Source organism: Callithrix jacchus, chromosome 21, assembly GCF_049354715.1.
Source record: "Callithrix jacchus isolate 240 chromosome 21, calJac240_pri, whole genome shotgun sequence".
NCBI lineage: Eukaryota > Metazoa > Chordata > Mammalia > Primates > Cebidae > Callithrix > Callithrix jacchus.
In genome coordinates, this window is record NC_133522.1 from 35,217,291 (window position 1) to 35,241,542 (window position 24,252).

At 40.4% G+C, this 24,252-nt stretch overlaps 1 protein-coding gene across 4 annotated transcripts in view; it reads left to right on the forward strand.

Moving 5' to 3' along the window:
• MAP3K7CL (MAP3K7 C-terminal like) overlaps positions 1–24,252 on the forward strand; it is a 46,755-nt gene that overhangs the window by 20,763 nt on the left and 1,740 nt on the right. For 2 of the 4 annotated variants that reach the window (XM_078358432.1, XM_008986545.5), the window contains exon 4: positions 9,414–9,529. In XM_078358432.1, the coding sequence (XP_078214558.1) occupies positions 9,414–9,529 (116 nt within the window). Of the gene's footprint in view, positions 1–8,927; positions 9,016–9,040; positions 9,138–9,413; positions 9,530–24,252 lie in introns of those variants that run through there. The other 2 variants (XM_017967227.5, XM_035282959.3) reach the window with 2 other exon arrangements.

Genomic DNA, 24,252 nt, shown 5'->3' on the forward strand with positions numbered 1-24,252 from the left:
GGCTTATGCCTGGAATCCCAGAACTTTGGGAGACTGAGGTGGACAGGTAAGACCAGCCTTGTCAATATAGTGAAACCCTGTATCTACTAAAAATACAAACATTAGCCAGGTATCTTGGTACATGGCTGCAGTCCCAGCTACTCAGGAGGCTGAGGCAGAAGAATCACTTGAACCCGGAAGGCAGAGGTTGCAGTGAGCTGAGATCACACCACTGCACTCCAGCCTGGGCAACAGAGCAAGACTGTCTCAATCGATCAATCAATGAAAGAAAGTAATGGCTGAAACTCACTTCTTTTACACCAACCCAATAGTTATTTCTTACCCTAGTCACATGTTTTCCTCTTTATTCTATGGTCATGTCAAAGCTCTTATGGAAATCAGGTGAAAATGAGTAAACATGTTTTGAAAATAAAACAGTAAAAGCATATTCAGGTTCTTGTTCACTCCTCAAATTATGGATCATTAATTCTACTTTTTTGTATTGGAGCAAAATTTTTTCCTATGGGAACTTTAATGGTCTTCTCTGGCTCGTGGATCATTCTCCACAAGACTCACAGTAGCTCTGGCAATTATCCAGATCATCTTTCTGTTAAAGCATTGCCAGGTCCATTTGAATTTTATAGCTTTAATTCCACTTGACATATATTAAAAATTAAGTCTATTTAATTATTTTACTCCAATGAAACTATTTCATCTTCACTGATCTTTAATGAATTAAGCAGTTGAGAGGGTGGTTTCTGGCTTGGGGTTTTGAAATTTTTTTCCCTCTTAAAGTATGGTATTGCTTTATCTCTTTGTGAATGGAGAGAATGTTACCAGCAATACAACACATTTCAGTAAGTGCTTGTTTGTTGAGTGAAGCGTAGAAGTGAGTGTTGCAAACATTTACCAGTTGTCAAGGCATTTGGGTAGGGTTGCCTCTGTCTAGAGCTGTTGCCTGTCATCTTTATTCTGTACTCCAGGGCACGAGTGGCTGACTAAAGAGCAAGACAGTGATGGTTGGGAGGAGAAATCTAACAGAAAATGACATCTAAAAGCAGATTTTTATTTCTATGCTTAGCATAAGCATATACATTTAAGCCTTCTGTAGCAGGAAGTCTCTGTATTGAAAGCAATGAAAATGCTTTATGTATAAAAGGAACAATCTATTACACGGAGCAGGCCATCTTTATAGTCAGTCCCGTGGGCTTTCATCACACCGTAATGGCTCTTGGAATTTTATTGACTATCATAATCCACTGTGGAAGAGTAAAAGTTTAGTTCAAAAGCATGTGAAGTGCCTTGTGGTTGCAACTACTTGCTTGAACTGAGTCTTGATTACCTCTATCAGAATCTAAAACATTTTATTGGTGAAAAATGAATGATGCCAGGTATTACCAGCCCCATTCTCTGCAAAACCTCAGATTTAAATCCCACCGAAGCACAATGAGGACCTATTAGGCAAGAGCTGTTTCCCTACATATGATCTCATTTGATCCTTGCAATAATTAATAAGTTTATGTCTCCACTTTACAGATGAGAAACTTGAGGCCAAATTTTGGTCAAAATACATTTACTATTCCTCTGTTTCCCTTACGCTTTTTAAGGAACATACAGGCTGCTTAAATTACTTTGATAAGTGGCAATTTTTTATTTGTTTCCAGTTTGCACGGTTGCCATAATGAAGTTATAACATAACCTTGTAAAATCTGTTCTGACTTTCTGACACCCATTACACATGCTTTGGTAGTTTATAAAATGCTGCTATAAAATAGCTATTTGGTAGATACTCTATCACCAATTTGACCCCCAGGATTTTTCTGTTGTTTTGCCAAGAATGTGGACAAGTTTGAGCATGTAATTCATGGTGCTTCTATTTTCACAGAAGCCAAAAAAAGCCTTGTGCAAGAATAGCAGTGGCAAACATTTCTGTTGATGTCTCTATTAATGCAAAATATTGAGCAAGAGACCTCAGGGGAAGGTAGGTGTTAAAATGAACATCTCTTTATAATGTTCATTTCTGGGGCTTGAGCCTCTGTCCAGGGGTAGGTGGAAGGTCAATTCTATTTGTGCAGATTCCTTTCTTGGGACTAGGTTTCTAAATTTCCCGTGTCCATCAGGGACACTATTTGAGCAGAGCTAGTATAGATGACATAGTTAGAAGAAAGGAGGTCCAATTAATTCTATGTCCATTTCTAAGAATGAATGAAAAATCACTACTCTCTTTCTTTTTAATTTTTTTTAGACAAAACCTTGCTCTTTCACTCAGGCAGGAGTGCAGTGGCATGACCATGGCTCACTGCAGCCTCGAAATCCCTGGGCTCAGGTCATACTCTCACCCCAGCCTCTTGAGTAGCTGGGACCACAGGTACATGCCACTGTACCTGGCTAATTTTTGTATATTTTACAGAGATGGAGTTTTGCCATGTTGCCCAGATTGATCTCAAACTCCTGGGCTCAAGGGATCTGCCCTCCTCAGGCTACCAAAGTGCTGAGATTACAGGTGTGAGTCACCGTGCCCAGCCATTACTTTTCTTCAGATCTTAGCGTCTTTCTGGTTGATCTCTCTCTGTTCTAAAAGATAGTGGAATCCTTTCATAGTCCCAGGGTTTGGGTCAAGACCAAGCCTGTCTTACTGCTTAAGCATGTTTTGACTTACACATGATCCAAAACTATGCTATAATGTGGTCTTCACTACACTGGAATGAGAAATACGTTTCATTGTCAGGTAGAGGGCATGGTAACTAGGATTGTAATAAACATCCTAATGAGAATGACAATGACCAAAGCATGGGCATTAGCAATGGGTTGGCTGGATTTGGATCTCAGCTAAATTCGTCATTTCCAGCATGTTACTTACTCTCTCAAAAGCTCACTTTTCTCAACTGCAAAGTGGAGACAATATCAATCTCACATTGTTGTTGTGGGAATTAAATATGGTAATGAGTAGATCTAGCACAGTCCTTGACAAAATAATTGCTCAATTAATGTAAATTTCCTTCTCTGGTGAAATTATTTATTGAATGAAATACTTAAAAGTAGGTAATTTATTTTTATTCATGTAAAATGAAATGAAAGCATCTCCTTGGATTTTCAAGTTAGGGACAGAAGTCCTGATGCCCTCTTCTTTTCATTAAGCCAAGATGCTTCAAAAACAATATGCCTTTTTTTTTTTTAAACAGAATGAGCGATAGCTTCAATCCCTCCTAAAGTCCTCCCATCTCATCTTAGATGACAGTGACAGGTGCCTCTGTGGTACACACTGAACTAAAGAGTTTGATAAGTCCAGAAACTGATGTCACCTCCACAAATAAACAATTTCGTAGCCACAGTTTGTACCATAATATCTCATTATCCGAGCAGCCTCTCCAGAAGCTTCTTTTAGGTTTTGCATCAATATATCACTTGACATCTAAGAAATGAAAATGGTAGAAAATGAAGAGGTCTAGCATTCCAGGATTCTGCTACTTTGTCTTTAGCATCCATCTGGAAATGTGGTTAAGATATATTCTCCCAGAGAGCACCGGACGTAGCTGACATTTTCTCTTATACACACATTGCAAAGTATCTTATACTATAGTTTTTCCTTGACTGCTATGTCCACACAGAAAACATATATAGATACTTTGGAGCTTTTCAATAATGCCTTGAATTTTTTGTCTGTTTTTGAGAAGCTCAGTCATCATTTGGGCATGGCTCGTTCAAAAAGTTTGCTATTCTTGTATTCTTTCTCCTTTTCATATTGCTTATGTCAACAGAGATGACTTAAATAGCCTTTACTCCAATGTAATATGATGTGTAAGTTCTGTAGTATAATTGCTAGTGCTTAACTTGTACTATAATGTAGATACTATATAAATGTCAGTTCTTAAAATATTTACAATTCTAAGATAATAGAGTTTTTAAATATTGAAATCAGCCTGGACTGTGTTTTCCTCTCAGTTTTAACAAACGATACTTGCTAATTTTAAGACATTGAAATGTAATGTAAATTTAAGTCAGACACTCCCATCTTTCTCCAAAGTAGGTATTCAGAGAGCTTCCTTTTTTTTTTTTTTTTTTTTTTAAATATATATAGAGATAGGGTTACTCCATGTTGGTCAGGCTGGTCTTGAACTCCTGACCTCAGGTGATATGCCCACCTCGGCCTCCCAAAATGCTGGGATTATAGGCATGAGCCACCGCACCCGGCCTTCTCCAAAGTAGGTAACCCTGAGAATCAGGGAATAAATACAAAGACTGCTCTGGGAGTGCAGAATGTTTAACTTCCTAAATATATCTCCTGTGTGGGAAGCTTGGATAGGAAAATTAAATTCTTACATTTTTGAAGAGGATGGGGCCAGTAGTACACGCAGGAGCCAAGTAGAAAACGGAAACGCCTAAGCTGGCTTTGCTCCTAGCCGAGGGTTGCTTGGCTGGGTCCTTCCCCGTGGGGCCTTTTCCAGGGAGTGGAATCCACTTCGGGAGGAGCTTGCTATGACCCGACGGCTCAGGCAGAGAGCAAAATAGCACCGTGTGGCTCAAGCCGGCATTCTTGGAACGGGACCCTGCGGTTTCTCTCTTATTTCATCTTGTTAAATCGGTCCTGATAATTGGGGCGGATACCAGAGATAGTAGCAGCTCCTTCGCTCTGCACTGCCATGAAATATAAAGCCCTCGCAAGCTCCATCCTCAGGCGGCTGCGGGAGGAGGCAGAGATGGAGGAAAAGGGGGTGAAGAGGAAGTGTCTATCTCCTGGGCTGTGACCTCATCCAAGCCCCGATCTGTGCCTTAGAGACATGTGTTTCAAAGTTGACTTGAGGCACTGTTGGGAGAATGTCTTAATTTCACCTCCTTAGAACTGGCTGTGTTGAATAGTAGACCAGATAGGATGGCATTGAGTGCATCTGAAAAGCAGCTGCTGTGACCACACAGTATCTGTGCTCTAGGACATTAGCAGTAACTTTATCTTCAGTGTTTCAACTCAACTATCGTTGGGGGCCGGGCGCGGTGGCTCAAGCCTGTAATCCCAGCACTTTGGGAGGCCGAGGCGGGTTGATCACGAGGTCAACAGATCGAGACCATCCTGGTCAACATGGTGAAACCCCGTCTCTACTAAAAATTACAAAAAATTAGCTGGGCATGGTGGCGCGTGCCTGTAATCCCAGCTACTCAGGAGGCTGAGGCAGGAGAATTGCCTGAACCCAGGGGGCGGAGGTTGCGGTGAGCCGAGATCGCGCCATTGCACACCAGCTTGGGTAACAAGAGCGAAACTCCATCTCAAAAAAAAAAAAAAACTATCGTTGGATTCCTTTTCTTTGGAATGCAATATTTCCTTCTTAAGCATGAAGGTGGGATAAGTGCATCCAAAGTATGGGAGGATGTAGCATCATTACGGAGAAAATAAAGGATTTTTTTCCTCCTGATGTGAAAAAAATTGACTCTCAACATTAAGAGTTTATTTATGCTACATCTGTTCCCAGCATGGGCTTATAACTATGAAAATCTCTCTGACAAGAATAGTTAAAATCAAGCAATGAGAATTGAAATAGTGTTACTTTTATTCCAAGATGCTAACAGATTTTTTAAAATCTAGTTACCCACAGGTATTCTTTTAAGTTATTTTTCAGTTTTTAATTTGAGAATGTGTTACATAAACCCATATACAGCCAATTAATTCATGAGTGCCAGTGTTTTACATGTCATGTTACTTAAGTGTACTGGTACTCCATTTTTACATTGGAAGCCTGATTCTTGAATTCTAGGAATCGATTTCTTCAGGCATAAGCTTATGTTTGATTAATACTGTTGGCCACATATTGTCTCTTATTTTGAGGGATTACCCTTCAAAAGGTAAGGTAAGAGAGGATCACCTTCAGTCAGGACCTGATGATGCAACACACATACACACATTGTATCACAAAGCAATGAAAGTTATTCTGTCCCACAAAGAACAACACATCACATTAGTCTACAGTGCCGCTTTTTTTTTTTTGAGATGGAGTTTCGCTCTTGTTACCCAGGCTGGAGTACAATGGCGGGATCTTGGCTCACCGCAACTTCCGCCTCCTGGGTTCAGGCAATTCTCCTGCCACAGCTTCCTGAGTAGCTGGGATTACAGGCATGCGCCACCACGCCAAGCTAATTTTTTGTATTTTTAGTAGAGACGGGGTTTCACCATGTTGACCAGGTTGGTCTCGATCCCTCGACCTCGTGATCCACCCGCCTCGGCCTCCCAAAGTAGCTGGGATTAGAGGCTTGAGCCACCGCGCCCGGCCTACAGTGCCGCTTTTTATATTAGGTATAAAACCTGAATGTCTTAGTACTTGTACTCACCAGAATTCCTGCTGGGACGAGAACCAGGTATATTTAAGCAAATTCTTTGGTCAGTTTCGTGGGCTGGTGTAAATGGCCAGTGATGTCAACTGCCTTCTAAGAACAGTGGATTCTGCGGACCCAGAGGCATTTTGATTTGCCCAACAATGTTTGGGGTTACCAGTAAAGGGCTCGAGATTATAAAGGAGTGAGAAACTTGAAGTTTTCTGGGCAGAAATTATTTGGGAAAGAGAGAAAGATTGGTTTCAAAAGGAGTGAGCCTCTCCTAGGGAACCCTGGTAGCACTGCTTAGAAAATGGCCTAGAGACAGCAGAAAGGTAAAAAAATGCATATGATAAAATGTACCATCTTAACTGTTTCGGAGTGTACGGTTTGGTAGTGTTAAGTATATTTACATTGTTGTGCAACCAATCTCGAACTTTTTCATCTTGCAAAATAGAAACTCAACCCATGAAACAACAACTCCTTATTTCCCTCTTCCTCTGGCAACTAGTGAGATAATTTTACAGTGTTTTGGTTAAGTTATGCAATATAACCTTCCTCTTTGCTTAAAAAAGTGAATCTGTATTGCTCTTTCATGGTTCCATACAAACTGGGGGAATTGGATGTGGTTCTGAGTTCTATGTCAAGTTGAAGGCTCAGTTTTCAGGATCCAAAGGACGAAATGGCACCTGGAATCTTTGTACTCCTTGAAAACTGGATATGAAGTATTTGGGGCTTATTCTTTTCTGATTGTCCCTTCCTTATGATGGGAAGTATTGAAAACATTATTACATATACATAGCACGGTCATGCTGCTGAAAGCATATGCGGATGTCTTGAAACATGTGCTCCCTATCATTGTGTACTCTTAGTGGCACAATTATACTGCCTGTATAAAATAACATCTTTGAATTTCCTACAATTAAGAGGTGCCAATAATAAAAAAAGAACAAATGACAACATTTCCCACTTAGTAAAAAGCATTACAGGTGGCAAGCTGGGGGTGAGCCGGGGAAGGCCTCTCTCTTCCCAAGAAAGTTATTAGTGTACTTTTGCTTTTAAATTCTAGCAGCAAAAGACATATCTCCCTTTACATGGCCGCTCTCTGTGTTCTCTTAAAGCTGTGAATCCTTTCTTCAGAGTTCTAGAACTTTTTGGCTGTCATGTAGTTAACAACGCTGAATTCATGGTTCAGGTACCTACGTGCACTGAGTTCTTGTTTCAACTGAGTATAGTCGGTCTGGTGTTTGTAAGAACAGGATATGATGTGTAGAGTCTTAGGGCCTTCCAGGAGACAAATCCTTTAACAGGGCACAGATGATTTAACAGCTTGGCTATGGTGCCCAGAATAAATTGCTTTCATTCTCCTTACTGTTATACCTGGTAAGTTGCCAGTGTAACAGGTGAAAATTGATGAGTGGGTAGCAATTTCTGGGGCACAGACTGGAGGAGCCAGGAACTCTGAATTCCTTTGGCAACAGCTTTGCCTCATGGGGCAAATCATATTGTAGTACTACTGTGCTTTATTTTTCAATTTAATCCTGTATAGAAAGGGATAATGGTTCCAACAGGCTGAATTTATGCTGTGAATGTGTTTACAGGGCAGTAGAGAAAGATGCTACCTAATATGATTATTATTAGATTTTCCATGGACAGGGACATAACAGATGTTCCACGTGAAGGTAAATTTGATCAAAATCTATTTAGAATTTTATTTCCTTTAAGCATCTCTACTCAGAGGCCTCATGATAAGTAGGAAAGGTCATCTTATCTATCAAGCAGACAGTAAACTTTACTGAATTTCTGTTGCATCCTGGGAGGCATCACTAAATATGACACCCACAGAAATCTATGTCCTTGAAGAATATAATGAGAGGAACAAATACTAAAAAATTCATTAGTTCTCAATTTCCTAATATAAAATTAGTGACAATATGACTTTGTCAGACACATAGTTTATATATATATATATATATATATGTATGCCATTGTTAAGAAAGGATAAGATTGAAGAGTCTATTTCTTAATAAACTGATATTTTTCAGATTTTATATACTTTTTTCTATAAATAATTTAGGGTGATTAAAAAAATTCATAACTAGTATTGCTAAAAGTAGTAGATATATATATTTTTTGAGATGGACTCTTGCTCTGTCACCTAGGCTGGAGTGCAGTGGCATGATCTTGGCTTACTGCAACCTCCACCTTCTGGGTTCAAGTGATTCTTCTGCCTAAGCCTCCCAAGTAGCTGGGACTACAGGTGTGTGCCACCATGCCTGGCTAATTTTTGTATCTTTAGTAGAGACAGGGTTTCATCATGTTGGCCAGACTGATCTCGAACACCTGGCCTCAAGTGATCTACCCGGCCTAAAAGTAGTACTTTTAATTACAATTTACTAAACAAGAAATCAGAGTAATAAACTTGGGGAAAACTAGTTCTTTAAAAATAATTCCTAGAAGCAGGGTTTTCAGAACAGTTTGCACTGCTGACCTTTGTTTCTTTCATGGATGGGAGAAAAAGAGGGACATGAATCTTACATCTTACAAGGATGCTTTTTTTTTTTTTTTTTTTAGGGGGAGGGAGATCTGGCCTTTCTTACAGGTTTATTAATCCTTGCAAGCCTTGTCTCTGGCTCGGCATCTTTCTTTAGGTCAGATGCATTTCTCAGAAGAGAGCCTTTCTTCTCTACTCTGCAAGATGAGATTTTGCCTCCTGGCTACAGAAACAGAAAGCAAAGGGTAATTGAAACAGACAACTGAACTATTTTCCTACCACTGCTCTTCTCCAAAGCAGAGTCCAAGATTTCTGGGGAGTGTTGCAGAATCCTTGGGAGACTTATTTTTACTCCATCACATGGCAGGTAACTGACATGTAATGGATTTCGGGGTTGTGGCTCAGACCTGAGATGCCCATGAATGACACTGGGAGATGAATGTGGGGAATATCTGTCCACCTCTCTATTTCAGTCAAATAGAATCAGCTAAACTCTGTTGCACGTTGACTGACAATGTTGTTCTCACGTGAACAAAAGAGAGAGAGAGAAAGCCTTCCTTTAAAGAACATCAGCAGAGCAAAATGGTTGGTAATTTAACCTTACACAAAGAAATGAACTAATTTCTTCTTGTTGTTTGTGAAGCCCCTGCCACCTTGTCATGACTCTGCGGAATCCATGGAGGTGTTCAAACAGCACTGCCAAATAGCAGAAGAATACCATGAGGTCAAAAAGGAAATCGCCCTGCTTGAGCAAAGGAAGTAAGTACCTACCCTCCAGCGCTCTACATCTGAGCACTGCCTACTGGGCAAGGACCAGGGGCAGTGGGCAGGGGACAGGCTGAGTGTGAGGGTGAGAGGAAGGCAAGGGGGTTATAGCAATGATTCAGTGGTGCTTTGGAGATTAAGTGCTTTACTTTATGGAGTAGCAAACGGAATATCAGGAATTCTTCCCAATCAAAACTTAATTTTTTAAATTAGAAATTTTAGTTCAGGAAATTAAAAATGCCAAAATGCCACCCAAAACCACACTACATTTTCTGTAAATATGCCCAGGGGCCACAGAGCACTGTGGTTCGGTGTGAATTTTAATTACTGCTTAAATGATGGCATTCCCACATCACATGAAGAAGCCACTGGGATAGCTCTTTGAAATAACATAAATGGATTAGTTGACTGACTACATTTTATAGTCTGGGGAAGTTTTTATCTTGATAGCTTCTATTACCATTACAGTTCTGCTGTAGGGAATTATACCATTCTATTAATTAAAGCACTCTAATTTTACTCACTCATAACTTTGTTTCAGAATCCTTCTTTTTAATTGCACTTGATTCTGCCAATGCCTACCCCAGTGAATCCCATTCTTTTAAACTTGTGAAGCCTCAGAGCACCTTTCCTTCATAGTATGGCCAATTTGGATTTCCTGTTTATTAAAGAGATATTTTGATTAATATGATCTTTTGATTACATATCCTTTTGATTACATCTCCTACGAGGTGGTAAGTGCCATAAAATCGCAGGTAGTCAGGTGTTGTCACCATCAGATTCCTGGAGCCTGGTATGGTAGGTGGCACCTAGAGGCTGAGTAAATTGTTGAATGTGTGAAACAGAACACAAACATATTGTGATTCTTTATGTCTTATATATCACGTGTCACTACAATAAAAGGAAGGAGAGAAGAAATAAACATGCTACCATGCTCAGCTAATTAAAAAATATTTTGTGGGGGCTGGCTGCAGTGGCTCACACGTGTATTCCCAGCACTTTGGGAGGCTGAGGTGAATTGAGACCAGGTCAGGAATATGAGACCAGCCTGGCCAATAGAGTGAAACCCTGTCTCTACTAAAAATACAAAAATTAGCTGGGTGTGGTGGTGGGTACCTGTAATCATAGCTACTTGGGAGGCTGAGGCAAAAAAAAAAAATTTTTTTTTGTAGAGATGGGATCTTGTTATCTTGACCAAGCTTATGTCAAACTTCTGGCTTCAAGGAGTCCTCCCACCTTGGCCTCTCAAAGTGCTGATATTGCAGAGTCAGTATCAGCAATAAAGGGCTGCTAAGACGAATTGTTAAATTGGGAAATATGGTTATATCTTATATTTATAAATACGTGAGCTTGGCTTTCCAAGGGTTATCAGTGATTATTATTTTCATTTATATATATATATATATAGTTTCAGAAAGGAATTGAAGATTATTAATAATGTGACAAGTATTGAAGTCAAAGGAATATTCATATAATTAATAGTCTGTAAATTAATGTATCTTCTGGTGTGTGCGTGTGAAGTGTGGTGGTATTAAAAAATATATATATATAGACCGGGCGTGGTGGCTCATGCCTGTAATCCCAGCACTCTGGGAGGCCGAGACAGGTGGATCACGAGGTCAAGAGATCAAGACCTTCCTGGCCAACATGGTGAAACCCCGTTTCTACTAAAAATACAAAAAATAGCTGGGCATGGTGGCATGTGCCTGTGGTCCCAGCTACTCGGGAGGCTGAGGTGGAAGAATGGCTTGAATCCAGGAGGCGGAGGTTGCAGTGAGCCAAGATTGGGCCACTGCACTCCAGTCTGGCGATAGAGCAAGACTCCGTCTCAAAAAAAAAAAAAAAAAAAAAAAAATATATATATATATATATATATACATACATACACACACAATTTAATTTTTACATAAAAGCAAATAAAATACATTTTGTTTTGAGGAGTTTGTGAAATCCTTAGAATTGTTTTGAGACTCTCAGAATGGTGGTGGACAGTATGGATTTGGGGGCCAGACTTCTGCAAGACCTCAGTTAGTGCTTCGTAAACCCTTTCTTCCTTCCTTGCTTTGCTGTGCTTCAAACATAAAATCGTGTCTAGACTTTCGGCTACAGGGGATTAAAAGATGTTTATTAGGAAGTCACAAATACAACTTTTCCCTCTGACGTCTGACCCTTCTTTTTGTTCTAAGAGTTTTGATAACGTTGCTTGGAATATTCAGATTGCGTGGTTATACACAGTTGAGTCCTGCAAAAAAATTTCATGAAGGAATTGAAGATTATTAATTATGTGACCAGTATTGAAGTCAAGGGAGATTTATATGATATATACAATAGCCTGTAAATGTATCTTCTGGTGTGTATGTGTGTGTGAAGTGTGGTGATATGATAGAAAAATCCCCAGTAATTATGTCTCTGTTTGTAAACTCTTCAGACTGAAGGTACTGGAGGACTTTGTTATATAAATTAACTTTATGTGTAGCCTTTTTTTGCTTTTTTCGGAAATGCAATACTCATCCCCTAAATTACACGTTCTATAATTTTTTTAAATGTTGCATTTGAAGAAATATGGTAGAGGCCAGGCATGGTGGCTCACGCCTGTAATCCCAGCACTTTGGGAGGCTGAGGTGGGCAGATCACCTGAGGTCAGGAGTTTGAGACCAGCCTGGCCAACATGATGAAACCCCATTTCTACTAAAAATACAAAAATTAGCCAGGCCTGAGTGTGGGTGCCTATAATCCCAGCTACTCAGGAGGCTGAGGAAGGAGAATCACTTGAGCCTCGGAGGCTGAAGTTGTAGTGAGCTGAGATCATGCTGTTGCACTCCAGCCTGGGCAACAAGAGCAAAACTCCATTTCAAAAAAAAGAAAAGAAAAAAAGATATACATAAATGGTAGGATAATTATGCGAGAGTGACTCCTATCTGATGTTTGAAACATATTCTTGCTGTTTGCATTGAGAACAATTATTATTCTGGGTACCACCACAATAATATTAAACTTTTTTTTTTTTAATTTTTTATTGGATTTTAGGTTTTGGGGTACATGAGCAGAGCATGCAAGACAGTTGTGTAGGAACACACATGGCAGTGTGCTTTTCTTTCCTTCTCCCCTTCACCCACATTTGGCATTTCTCCCCAGGCTATCCCTCCCCACCTCCCCCTCCCACTGGCCCTTCCCTTTTCCCCCCAATAGACCCCAATGTTTAGTACTCCCCTTTCTGTGTCCATGTGTTCTCATTTTTCATCACCCGCCTATGAGTGAGAATATGCGGTGTTTCATTTTCTGTTCTTGTGTCAGTTTGCTGAGGATGACGTTCTCCAGATTCATCCATGTCCCTACAAACGACACAAACTCATCATTTCTGATTGCTGCATAATATTCCATGGTGTATATGTGCCACATTTTTCCAATCCAGTCTATTATCAATGGGCATTTGGGTTGATTCCAGGTCTTTGCTATTGTAAACAGTGCTGCAATGAACATTCGTGTACATGTGTCCTTATAGTAGAATGATTTATAGTCTTTTGGATATATACCCAGTAATGGGATTGCTGGGTCAAATGGAATTTCTATTTCTAAGGCCTTGAGGAATCGTCACACTGTCTTCCACAATGGTTGAACTGATTTACACTCCCACCAACAGTGTAAAAGTGTTCCTTTTTCTCCACATCCTCTCCAGCATCTGTTGTCTCCAGATTTTTTAATGATCGCCATTCTAACTGGCGTGAGATGGTATCTCAATGTGGTTTTGATTTGCATCTCTCTGATGATCAGTGACGATGAGCATTTTTTCATAGGATTGTTGGCCTCATATATGTCTTCTTTCGTAAAGTGTCTGTTCAAATCCTTTGCCCACTTTTGAATGGGCTTGTTTTTTTTTTCCTGTAAATCCGTTTGAGTTCTTTGTAAATTCTGGATATCAGCCCTTTGTCAGATGGGTAAACTGCAAAAATTTTTTCCCATTCTGTTGGTTGTCGATCCACTCTAGTGACTGTTTCTTTTGCCATGCAGAAGCTGTGGAGTTTGATTAGGTCCCATTTGTCTATTTTGGCTTTTGTTGCCAATGCTTTTGGTGTTTTGTTCATGAAGTCCTTGCCTATTCCTATGTCCTGGATAGTTTTGCCTAGATTTCCTTCTAGGGTTTTTATCGTGCCAAGTCTTATGTTTAAGTCTTTAATCCATCTGGAGTTAATTTTAGTGTAAGGTGTCAGGAAGGGGTCCAGTTTCTGCTTTCTGCACATGGCTAGCCAGTTTTCCCAACACCATTTGTTAAACAGGGAATCCTTTCCCCCTTGCTTGTTTTTGTCAGGTTTATCAAAGATTGTATAGTTGTAGATATGTTGTGTTGCCTCTGATGCCTCTGTTTTGTTCCATTGGTCTATATCTCTGTTTTGGTACCAGTACCATGCTGTTTTGATTACTGTAGCCTTGTAGTATAGTTTGAAATCCGGTAGTGTGATGCCCCCCGCTGTGTTCTTTTTGCTTAGAATTGACTTGGCTATGCGGGCTCTCTTTTGGTTCCATATGAAGTTCATGGTGGTTTTTTCCAGTTCTGTGAAGAAAGTCAATGGTAGCTTGATGGGGATAGCGTTGATTCTGTAAATTACTTTGGGCAGTATAGCCATTTTCACGATGTTAATTCTTCCTAACCATGAACATGGAATGTTTCTCCATCTGTTTGTGTCCTCTCTGATTTCGTTGAGCAGCGGTTTGTAGTTCTCCTTTAAGAGGTCCCTTACGTTCCTTGTGAGTTGTATTCCAAGGTATTTTATTCTTTTTGTAGCAATGGCGAATGGCAGTTCGCTCTTGATTTGGCTTTCTTTAAGTCTGTTATTGGTGTAGACGAATGCTTGTGATTTTTGCACATTGATTTTATATCCTGAGACTTTGCTGAAGTTGCTTATCAGTTTCAGGAGTTTTTGGGCTGAGGTGATGGGGTCTTCTAGGTATACTATCATGTCGTCTGCAAATAGAGACAATTTGGCTTCCTCCTTTCTTATTTGAATACCCTTTATTTCTTTTTCTTGCCTGATTGCTCTGGCTAGAACTTCCAGAACTATATTGAATAGGAGTGGTGAAAGAGGGCATCCTTGTCTAATGCCAGATTTCAAAGGGAATGCTTCCAGTTTTTGCCCATTCAGTATGATATTGGCTGTTGGTTTGTCATAAATAGCTTTTATTACTTTGAGATACGTTCCATCGATACCGAGTTTATTGAGGGTTTTTAGCATAAAGGGCTGTTGAATTTTGTCAAATGCCTTCTCTGAGTCAATTGAGATAATCATGTGGTTTTTGTTTTTGGTTCTGTTTATGTGGTGAATTACATTTATAGACTTGCGTATGTTGAACCAGCCTTGCATCCCCGGGATGAATCCTACTTGATCATGGTGAATAAGTTTTTTGATTTGCTGTTGCATTCGGCTTGCCAATATTTTATTGAAGATTTTTGCATCTATGTTCATCATGGATATTGGCCTGAAGTTTTCTTTTCTTGTTGGGTCTCTGCCGGGTTTTGGTATCAGAATGATGTTGGTCTCATAAAATGATTTGGGAAGGATTCCCTCTTTTTGGATTGTTTGAAATAGTTTTAGAAGGAATGGTACCAGCTCCTCTTTGTGTGTCTGGTAGAATTCGGCTGTGAACCCGTCTGGACCTGGGCTTTTTTTGTGAGGTAGGCTCTTAATTGCTGCCTCGACTTCTGACCTTGTTATTGGTCTATTCATAGTTTCAGCTTCCTCCTGGTTTAGGCTTGGGAGGACGCAGGAGTCCAGGAATTTATCCATTTCTTCCAGGTTTACTAGTTTATGTGCATAGAGTTGTTTGTAATATTCTCTGATGATGGTTTGAATTTCTGTGGAATCTGTGGTGATTTCCCCTTTATCATTTTTTATTGCATCTATTTGGTTGTTCTCTCTTTTATTTTTAATCAATCTGGCTAGTGGTCTGTCTATTTTGTTGATCTTTTCAAAAAACCAGCTCTTGGATTTATTGATTTTTTGAAGGGTTTTTCGTGTCTCAATCTCCTTCAGTTCAGCTCTGATCTTAGTTATTTCTTGTCTTCTGCTGGGTTTTGAGTTTTTTTGATCTTGCTCCTCTAGCTCTTTCGATTTTGACGATAGGGTGTCAATTTTGGATCTCTCCATTCTCCTCATATGGGCACTTATTGCTATATACTTTCCTCTAGAGACTGCTTTAAATGTGTCCCAGAGGTTCTGGCATGTTGTGTCTTCATTCTCATTGGTTTCGAAGAACTTCTTTATTTCTGACTTCATTTCATTGTTTACCCAGTCCACATTCAAGAGCCAGTTGTTCAGTTTCCATGAAGCTGTGCGGTTCTGGGTCGGTTTCTGTATTCTGAGTTCTAACTTGATTGCACTATGGTCTGAGAGGCTGTTTGTTATGATTTCAGTTGTTTTGCATTTGTTGAGCAGTGCTTCCCTTCCAATTATGTGGTCAATTTTTGAGTAGGTGTGATGTGGTGCTGAGAAGAATGTATATTCTGTGGATTTGGGGTGGAGAGTTCTGTAAATGTCTGTCAGGTTTGCTTGCTCCAGGTCTGAGTTCAAGCCCTGGATATCCTTGTTGATTTTCTGTCTGGTTGATCTGTCTAATATTGACAGTGGAGTGTTAAAGTCTCCCACTATTATTGTGTGGGAGTCTAAGTCTCTTTGTAAGTCATTAAGAACTTGCCTTATGTATCTGGGTGCTCCTGCATTGGGTCCATATATGTTTAGGATCATTAGCTCTTCTTGTTTTATTGATCCTTTTACCATTATGTAATGGCCTTCTTTGTCTCTTTTGATCTTTGTTGCTTTAAAGTCTATTTTATCAGAGATGAGAATTGCAACTCCTGCTTTTTTTTGCTCTCCATTTGCTTGGTAAATCTTCCTCCATCCCTTTATTTTGAGCCTTTGTGTATCCTTGCATGTGAGATGGGTTTCCTGGATAGAGCACACTGATGGGTTTTGGATTTTTATCCAATTTGCCAGTCTGTGTCTTTTGATTGGTGCATTTAGTCCATTTACATTTAGGGTTAATATTGTTATGTGTGAATTTGATACTGCCATTTTGATGCTAAGTGGCTGTTTTGCCTGTTAGTTGTTGTAGATTCTTCATTATGTTGATGCTCTTTAGCATTTAGTGTGATTTTGGAATGGCTGGTACTGGTTGATCCTTTCTATGTGTAGTGCCTCTTTTAGGAGCTCTTGTAAAGCAGGCCTGGTGGTGACAAAATCTCTGAGTACTTGCTTGTTCACAAAGGATTTTATTTTTCCTTCACTTCTGAAGCTCAGTTTGGCTGGATATGAAATTCTGGGTTGAAAGTTCTTTTCTTTAAGAATGTTGAATATTGGCCCCCACTCTCTTCTGGCTTGCAGAGTTTCTGCCGAGAGATCTGCTGTGAGTCTGATGGGCTTTCCTTTGTGGGTGACCCGACCTTTCTCTCTGGCTGCCCTTAGTATTTTCTCCTTTATTTCAACCTTGTTGAATCTGACGATTATGTGCCTTGGGGTTGCTCTTCTTGCAGAATATCTTTGTGGTGTTCTCTGTATTTCCTGCATTTGAGTGTTGGCCTGTCTTGCTAGGTGGGGGAAGTTTTCCTGGATGATGTCCTGAAGAGTATTTTCCAGCTTGGATTCATTCTCTTCGTCCCCTTCTGGTACACCTATCAAACGTAGGTTAGGTCTTTTCACATAGTCCCACATTTCTTGGAGACTTTGTTCATTCCTTTTTGCCCTTTTTTCTCTAATCTTGGTTTCTCGTTTAATTTCATTGAGTTGGTCTTCGACTTCAGATATTCTTTCTTCTGCTTGGTCAATTCGGCTATTGAAACTTGTGCATGCTTCGCGAAGTTCTCGTATTGTGTTTTTCAGCTCCTTTAATTCATTCATATTCCTCTCTAAGTTATCCATTCTTGTTATTATTTCATCATATCTTTTTTTAAGTTCCTTAGTTTCTTTGCATTGATTTAATACATGTTCTTTTAGCTCACAAAAGTTTCTCATTATCCACCTTCTGAAATCTAATTCCGTCATTTCATCACAGTCATTCTCTGTCTAGCTTTGTTCCCTTGCTGGTGAGGAGTTTTGGTCCTTTCTAGGAGGCGAGGTGTTCTGGTTTCGGGTGTTTTCCTCCTTTTTTCACTGGTTTCTTCCCATTTTTGTGGGTTTATCCACTTGTCGTCTGCGTAGTTGCTGACTTTTCGATTGGGTCTCTGAGTGGACACCCAGATTGTTGATGATTAAGTATTTCTGTTACTTGGTTTTCCTTCTACCAGCCTAGCCCCTTCTCTGTACGACTGCTGAGGTCCATTCCAGGCCCTGCTTGTCTGGGGTGCACCTCTAGCAGCTGTGGTGCAGCGAGGGATGCTACCAGTTTCTTTTTCTGCTATCTTTGTCCCAGGATGATGCCTGCCAAATGTCAGTCTTTTGGATAAAGAGGGGTCAGGGAGCTGCTTGAGGAGACAGTCTGTTCTTTTTAGGAGCTGAATTTCTGAGCTGTGAGCTCTGTTGTTCATTCAGGGCTGTTAGGCTGCTATGTTTGATTCTGCTGCAACAGAGCTTATTAAAAAAACCCTTTTTTTTCTCAAATGCTCTGTGTTGGGGTGTTTGGGCTTTATTTTTCGATTTCCTTTGAGGTTTCCTGCCCAGCTAGGAGGCAGACTAGCCACTGTTTTGCTGCTGAGTCTCCACCCTGCTGTTGTGTGATTCGCCCTGTTCCTGCAGGCTCTGCTGTGGTCTCCGCCACGCCCTGCGGCGGAGTCTCTTCATTGTAGCGTGTTGCCTCGGCAACGGCAGGCTGCGTCAGCAGTGGTCGTGTATCTCAGTAGGGACGGGTTGTCTCGGCAACGGCTGGCTGCGTCAGCAGTGGGAGTGTATCTCAGTTGGGGCGGGTTGCCTCGGTAGTGGTGGACGCCCCTCCCCCACAGAGCGTCTCGGACCGTCTGCTCGGGATAGTTTGAAATCGCGGTTTTGTTCGTCCCACTGGGTATCCCGAACGCTCTGTCCCTGCAATCCCCTGGGCTGGCCTACTGTCCAAGTCTCGTTCAGTCTCAAGTCCAGCCCTCTCAAGTCTCAGGTTGCTGGTTCAACAGGGCACCCGGGCAAGCGCGCCCTGTGGGGATTGCTGGGTAGGGCCGGCCGCCGCCACGCCCCGGCTGCCGGCTTCGCCAGGCAGACTTACTGCCTGGCGTCCCGTGTCTTTTTTATACTTGGGAGTTTCCCCGTTCTGTGGGCAACAAAGATCAGTCTGGAAATGCAGCTCGGACTCACCTCTTTGCGGATTCAACGAGAGCTCCAATCCTGGGTTGTTCTCACAGCGCCATCTTGAGTCCTCCCCAGCAATAATATTAAACTTTAAAAAGGGGCCAGGTGCAGAAGCTCATGCCTGTAATCCCAGCATTTTGGGACTCCAGGGCAAGCAGGTCACCTGAGGTCAGGAGTTTGAGACCAGCCTGGCCAACATGATGAAACTCTGTCTCTACTAAAAATACAAAAAAAAAAAAAAAAAAAAAAAAAAAAAGTTAGTTGGGAGTGATAGGTAGCACATGCCTGCAATTGAAGCTATTCAGAAGGCTGAGTCACAAGAATCACTTGAACCCAGTAGGTAGAGGTTGGATTGAGCCAAGATCATGCCACGGCACTCCACCCTGGGTGATACAGTGGGACCCTGTCTCAAAAAAATAAAAATAAATAAAAAAAAGAAAAGTCAACTTCTAGAAATACCATGGCTAGCAGGCTAGTGGAGGTATTTTATACAACCATACAGACCGCACACAAGTGGGCCAGACCTTCTCCTTAATTACTCATATGCCTGTGTGTGTTTCTGCAGAACTCATCTTGTTTCCTTTCCCAAAATACTTGAAGTTTCTCCCTAAATAAATGGCTAGATGTAGGGTCAAGGCCAAATTCTTTCATTATAATTTTTTTTTCTTTTTAGTAAGGTCTCAAGTTACTTTTTCTTCATTCTCACTTCTACCATTTGGGCTTGTGACTTATTACTTGAGATCTGGGTTGATGCAATATTGTAACTGGTTTCCCTGCCTATGGGTTTCTTGTTGCTAGAAAATGACAGCCAGTCCTTGGCACAGATTTTAATACTGGCCGGGGATGCCTTGGTACCTCTGTAGAACTTCCAATCTCATCCCTCAACTTCAGCTACATTGGCCTCCTCACAGGAGGTTGGTCCTCTAGTCATTGAGTCCCTGTTCACATCAAGCTCTTGGTCTAACAGGCGCCTTTTTCCCCTGTTTTTTGAGACAAGGTCTTGATCTGTTACCCAAGCTGGAGTCCAGTTGTGCAATCATAGCTAGCTCACTGCAGCCTCAACCTCCTGAGCTCAAGCAACTCTCCCACCTGAGCCTCCTGAAAATCAGGGACCACAGGCATATGCCAGCATGCCCAGTTAATTTAAAAACATTTTTTTTTAGAGATGGAGTCTTGATATATTGCACAACCTGGTCTCAAACTCCTGACCTACAGTGCTCCTTCCACCTCAGCCGCCTAAAGTGCTGATATTACAGAGTCAATATCAGCAATAAGGGACTGCTAGGATGAATTGTTAAAATGGGAAATATGGTAATATCTTACATTTATAAATACACGAGCTTGGTTTTCCAAAGGTTATTAATGATTATTATTTTTATTAAGACTTTACTGAAGCAGAAATTCATTTTGCAACAGATCTTTTCCTAAACAGTCTTTATTTTCAAGCTAGATATATTGGGCCAAATGAACCTGACCCAAGTAGTTAGCTCTCCATTTTTTGATAATTCTGTTGAGAACTTCTTTCCCATAATTTCAAAAAGTGTAGCTGATTATGTTGCCTCTGATGTTTGGCTGGCATGAGCTAGATGCAAAGAGAGGCACTAACTCAGGTATTTTAAAAGAGAGCTTTTCTTTACTGGAGTCATTCAGGCATAGCTTAAGGTTTGAACTTCAAACTGAACTTCTCTCTCATCTCCAGAGGAGGTCTCCCTGGATCAAGTTTGGGAGAATTTGAAGAGAAGTGATAAGAGTTGCAGAAACAGTAATTTTAAATCATATCTGTTGGCTGGAGAAAGAGAGTGAGACATTTTCTAGGAATATAAACTCAGCACTGGCTGAATCCAATTTAAAAAATCACTTCTGGCTTATGACCAATGATATACAGAAGCTTGTTATATTTTTACTGAACTTTTTTTCCTGATATCATTTTTATCTAATTCTTTCTAGGCCTTTTGCATGTGAATAGACATTTTAATGTAATTGTGAACACGGTAACATGGCATGTGTAACATGATTTTTTTCCATAAATATTATAAGCATTTTTCTACAACATATATAGCTTTTTGTGTAGTGATATGAAACTCGTTGAAGTGAGATATAGACATTTTATGGCTTTTGAAATCTATCACCAAATTTAGAAAAAATTAAAAAATGACATCTATTACCAAATTGCTTGACAGGAATTTTAAAAAGTATATTATTAAACTACAATCAACTGTAAAGTTTGCTTTGTTCCAGGCAGAGCATTTTATCTTGTCCAGTAGAGAAGCCACTTATTTGTTTTTCTGGTATGAAAGATTGTGTTGGGTAATTTGATGTTTAGAAGATTAACTTAAATGTCAGAAAGAGATAGTCTCAGAAAAGTCAGATAGAATGTTTTATTTATTTACTTATTTTTATTCCAATAGGTTTTTGGGGCACAGGTGGTGTTTGGTCACACGAATACGTTCTTTAATGGTAATTTCTGAGATTTTGGTGCACCCATCACCTGAGCAGTGTACACTGTACCCAGCGTATAGTCTATTATCCCTCACCCCCCCATCATTTCCCCTGAGTCCCCAAAGTCCACTGTATCATTCTTATGTCTTTGCATCCTCATGTTGTATATTTTTTATAAACAGTTTTATTTTATTTTTCTGAGACAGAGTCTTGCCCAGTCGCCCAAGCTGGAGTGCAGTGGTGCAATCTTGGCTCACTGCAACCACTGCCTCCTGGGTTCAAGCGATCCTTTCACCTCAGCTCCCCAGGTAGCTGGGATTACAGTGTGTGCCACCACTCTGAGCTAATTTTTATATTTTTAGTAGAGACAGGGTTTCACCATGCTAGGCTGGTCTCAAACTCCTGGCCTCAAGTGATTGGCCTCCTAAAGTGCTGGGATTACAGGCGTGAGCCTGGTCAGTTTTGTTTTGTTTTTAATTGACGTGTAGTAATTGTACTTAATTATGGGATCTAGTGAAATGTTTTCATACATGGACACATTGCGTAATAATCAAATTGGTGTAATTAGCATATTATCACCTCAAACATTTGTCATTTCTTTGTAGTGAGAACGTTCAAAATCCTCTCTTTAGCTATTTTGAAGTGTACATTATTGTTAACTATAGTCACCCTACTGTGCAGGAAAATACGAGAGGTTATTCCTCTTGTCTAATTAGCTGTGTACCCACTGAACAGCCTCTCCCATACTTCTCTCCCTACCGCCCTCCCCAGCCTCTGGAAATCACTATTCTACTGTCTACATCAATGAGAGCAGCTGTTTTAGATACCACATATAAGCGAGATGATGTGGTATTTGTCCTTCTTTGCCTGGCTTATTTCATTTAACATAATGTCCTCCAGGTTCATCCATGTTGTTGCAAATGACAGGATTTCATTTTTTTTTTGAGATGCAGTCTCGCTGTGTAGCCAGGCTGGAGTGCTGTGGCATGATCTTGGCTCACTGCAACCTCCACCTCCTGGTTTCAAGTGATTCTGCTGCCTCAGCCTCCCAAGTAGCTGGGCAGGTGCCTGCCACCACACCCAGCTAACTTTTTTTGTATTTTTAGTAGAAACAGGGTTTCATCATATTGGCCAAGATGATCTTGATCTCTTGACCTTGTGATCCACCTGGTTTGGCCTCCCAAAGTGCTGGGATTATAGGCGTGCACCACCGAGCCCGGCCCAGGATTTCATTTTTTAAAATGGCTGAATTCTATTCCATTGTATAGACACACCACATGAAAAAAACCTATTTTTTTGTTGATGAACACTGGACACTTAGGTTTATCCTATATCCTGGCTTTTCCAGTTCGGTGGTTTTCAGCATGTTCACGGAGTTGTACAACCGTCACTAACTTTACAATGTTTACTTCACTCCAGAAAGAAATCTTTGGTAGTTACACTCCGTTGACCCCTGACTTCTGGACTTTGGCAACCAACAATCTACTTTCTGCCTTTATGAATTTGCCTATTCTGGACATTTTGTAGAAATGGAATCATATAGTATGTAATATTTTGTGATTGGCTTTTTTCACTTAGTATAATGATTTTAAAGTTCACTCACTTTGTATCATGCGTCAGTACTTTTTATTGCTGAATAATATTTCATTGTATGAATATGCAATGTTTTATCCTTTCATAGGTTAATGAACATGTAATGGGTTGTTTGCACTTCTTGGCTGTTGTGGATAACGCTGCTATAAACATTTGTATAAAAGTTTTGGGGTAGATGTATGTTTTCAGTTCTCTTGAGTAGGTTCCTAACAGTAGAATTGTTGGCTCATGTGACAACTGAATGTGTAACCTTTTGAGGAGCTGCCAGACTGTTTCCAAAAGAGTTGACATTTTATATTCTTGCCAGCAGTGTATCAAGGTTCCAAATTTTCCACACCTTTGCCAACACTTCCTGTGTCTTTTAGATTCTAGTCATCCCTCCTGGGCGTGAAGCAATGTGTCTTTGTGGTTTTGATTTACAGTTGTCTGATGGCTAATGATGTTGCGGGGGTTCTTGTGTGCTTTATTGGCCATTTCTATGTCTTCTTGGAGAAATATCTCTAAAGAGCTTTTTTTTGCCCATTTTAATTTGGTTGTCTTTTTGTTTCTGAGGTGAAAAATGTTATGTAATTTTAATGTGTTCAGGCAAAACATTAAAAAGGGGTTTTCATATAAGGCTATAAAAATCAATGTGACCTGTATTCTCATGTCTTTTAAAAATGTAAAAGTGATGATTGGGGGCTGGGCAGAGTGGTTCACACCTGTAATAACAGCACTTTGGGAAGCTGAGGTTGGCGGGTCATGATGTTAGGCGTTCGAGACCAGCCTGGCCAACATGATGAAAGCCTGTCTCTGCCAAAAATATAAAAAATTAGCCAGGTATCCTGCCATACACCTGTAATCTCAGCTACTCAGGAGGCTGAGGCAGAAGAATTGCTTGAACCTGGGAGGTGGAGGTTGCAGTGAGTTGAGATCATGCCACTGCACTCCAGCCTGCGCAACAGAGCAACTCTGTCTCAAAAAAAAAAAAAAAAGAAAGATGATTGGGGAAGCAACAGCCTATCAGGATGGGGCAAAAGGGTGCGTATGTAATTTGCAAAGGCATAAGCTAAAATTAGTGCATTTTCAATTTGTTTTTAGTCATGATATTTATTCCGAGATTTCTTATAAGGGGAGATTTTAATAATTTTCATGTTTAACCAGAAGAATTTAATTATTTAGGATTTTCCCAAAGGCAGAGGCTTTTAAACTGTGTACAGAGGAGTCTCTCACAGATTGGGGAGGGAGAGGGTGTGAGGCACAGGACTGTACCAAGATCAACCAGAGAAGGTCCACTTTTGTCTGTTTTATTTGCGTCCCTTCAGGGTATGATTTTCTTTGAAAAAGGATTCCACAGCAAGATAACACTGAGTTTCTTTAGTGTTGTCATTATAATTTTCCTACAGTGCCTTCAGCCTGCTTCCTCAATTCTAGAGTCAGGCCAGC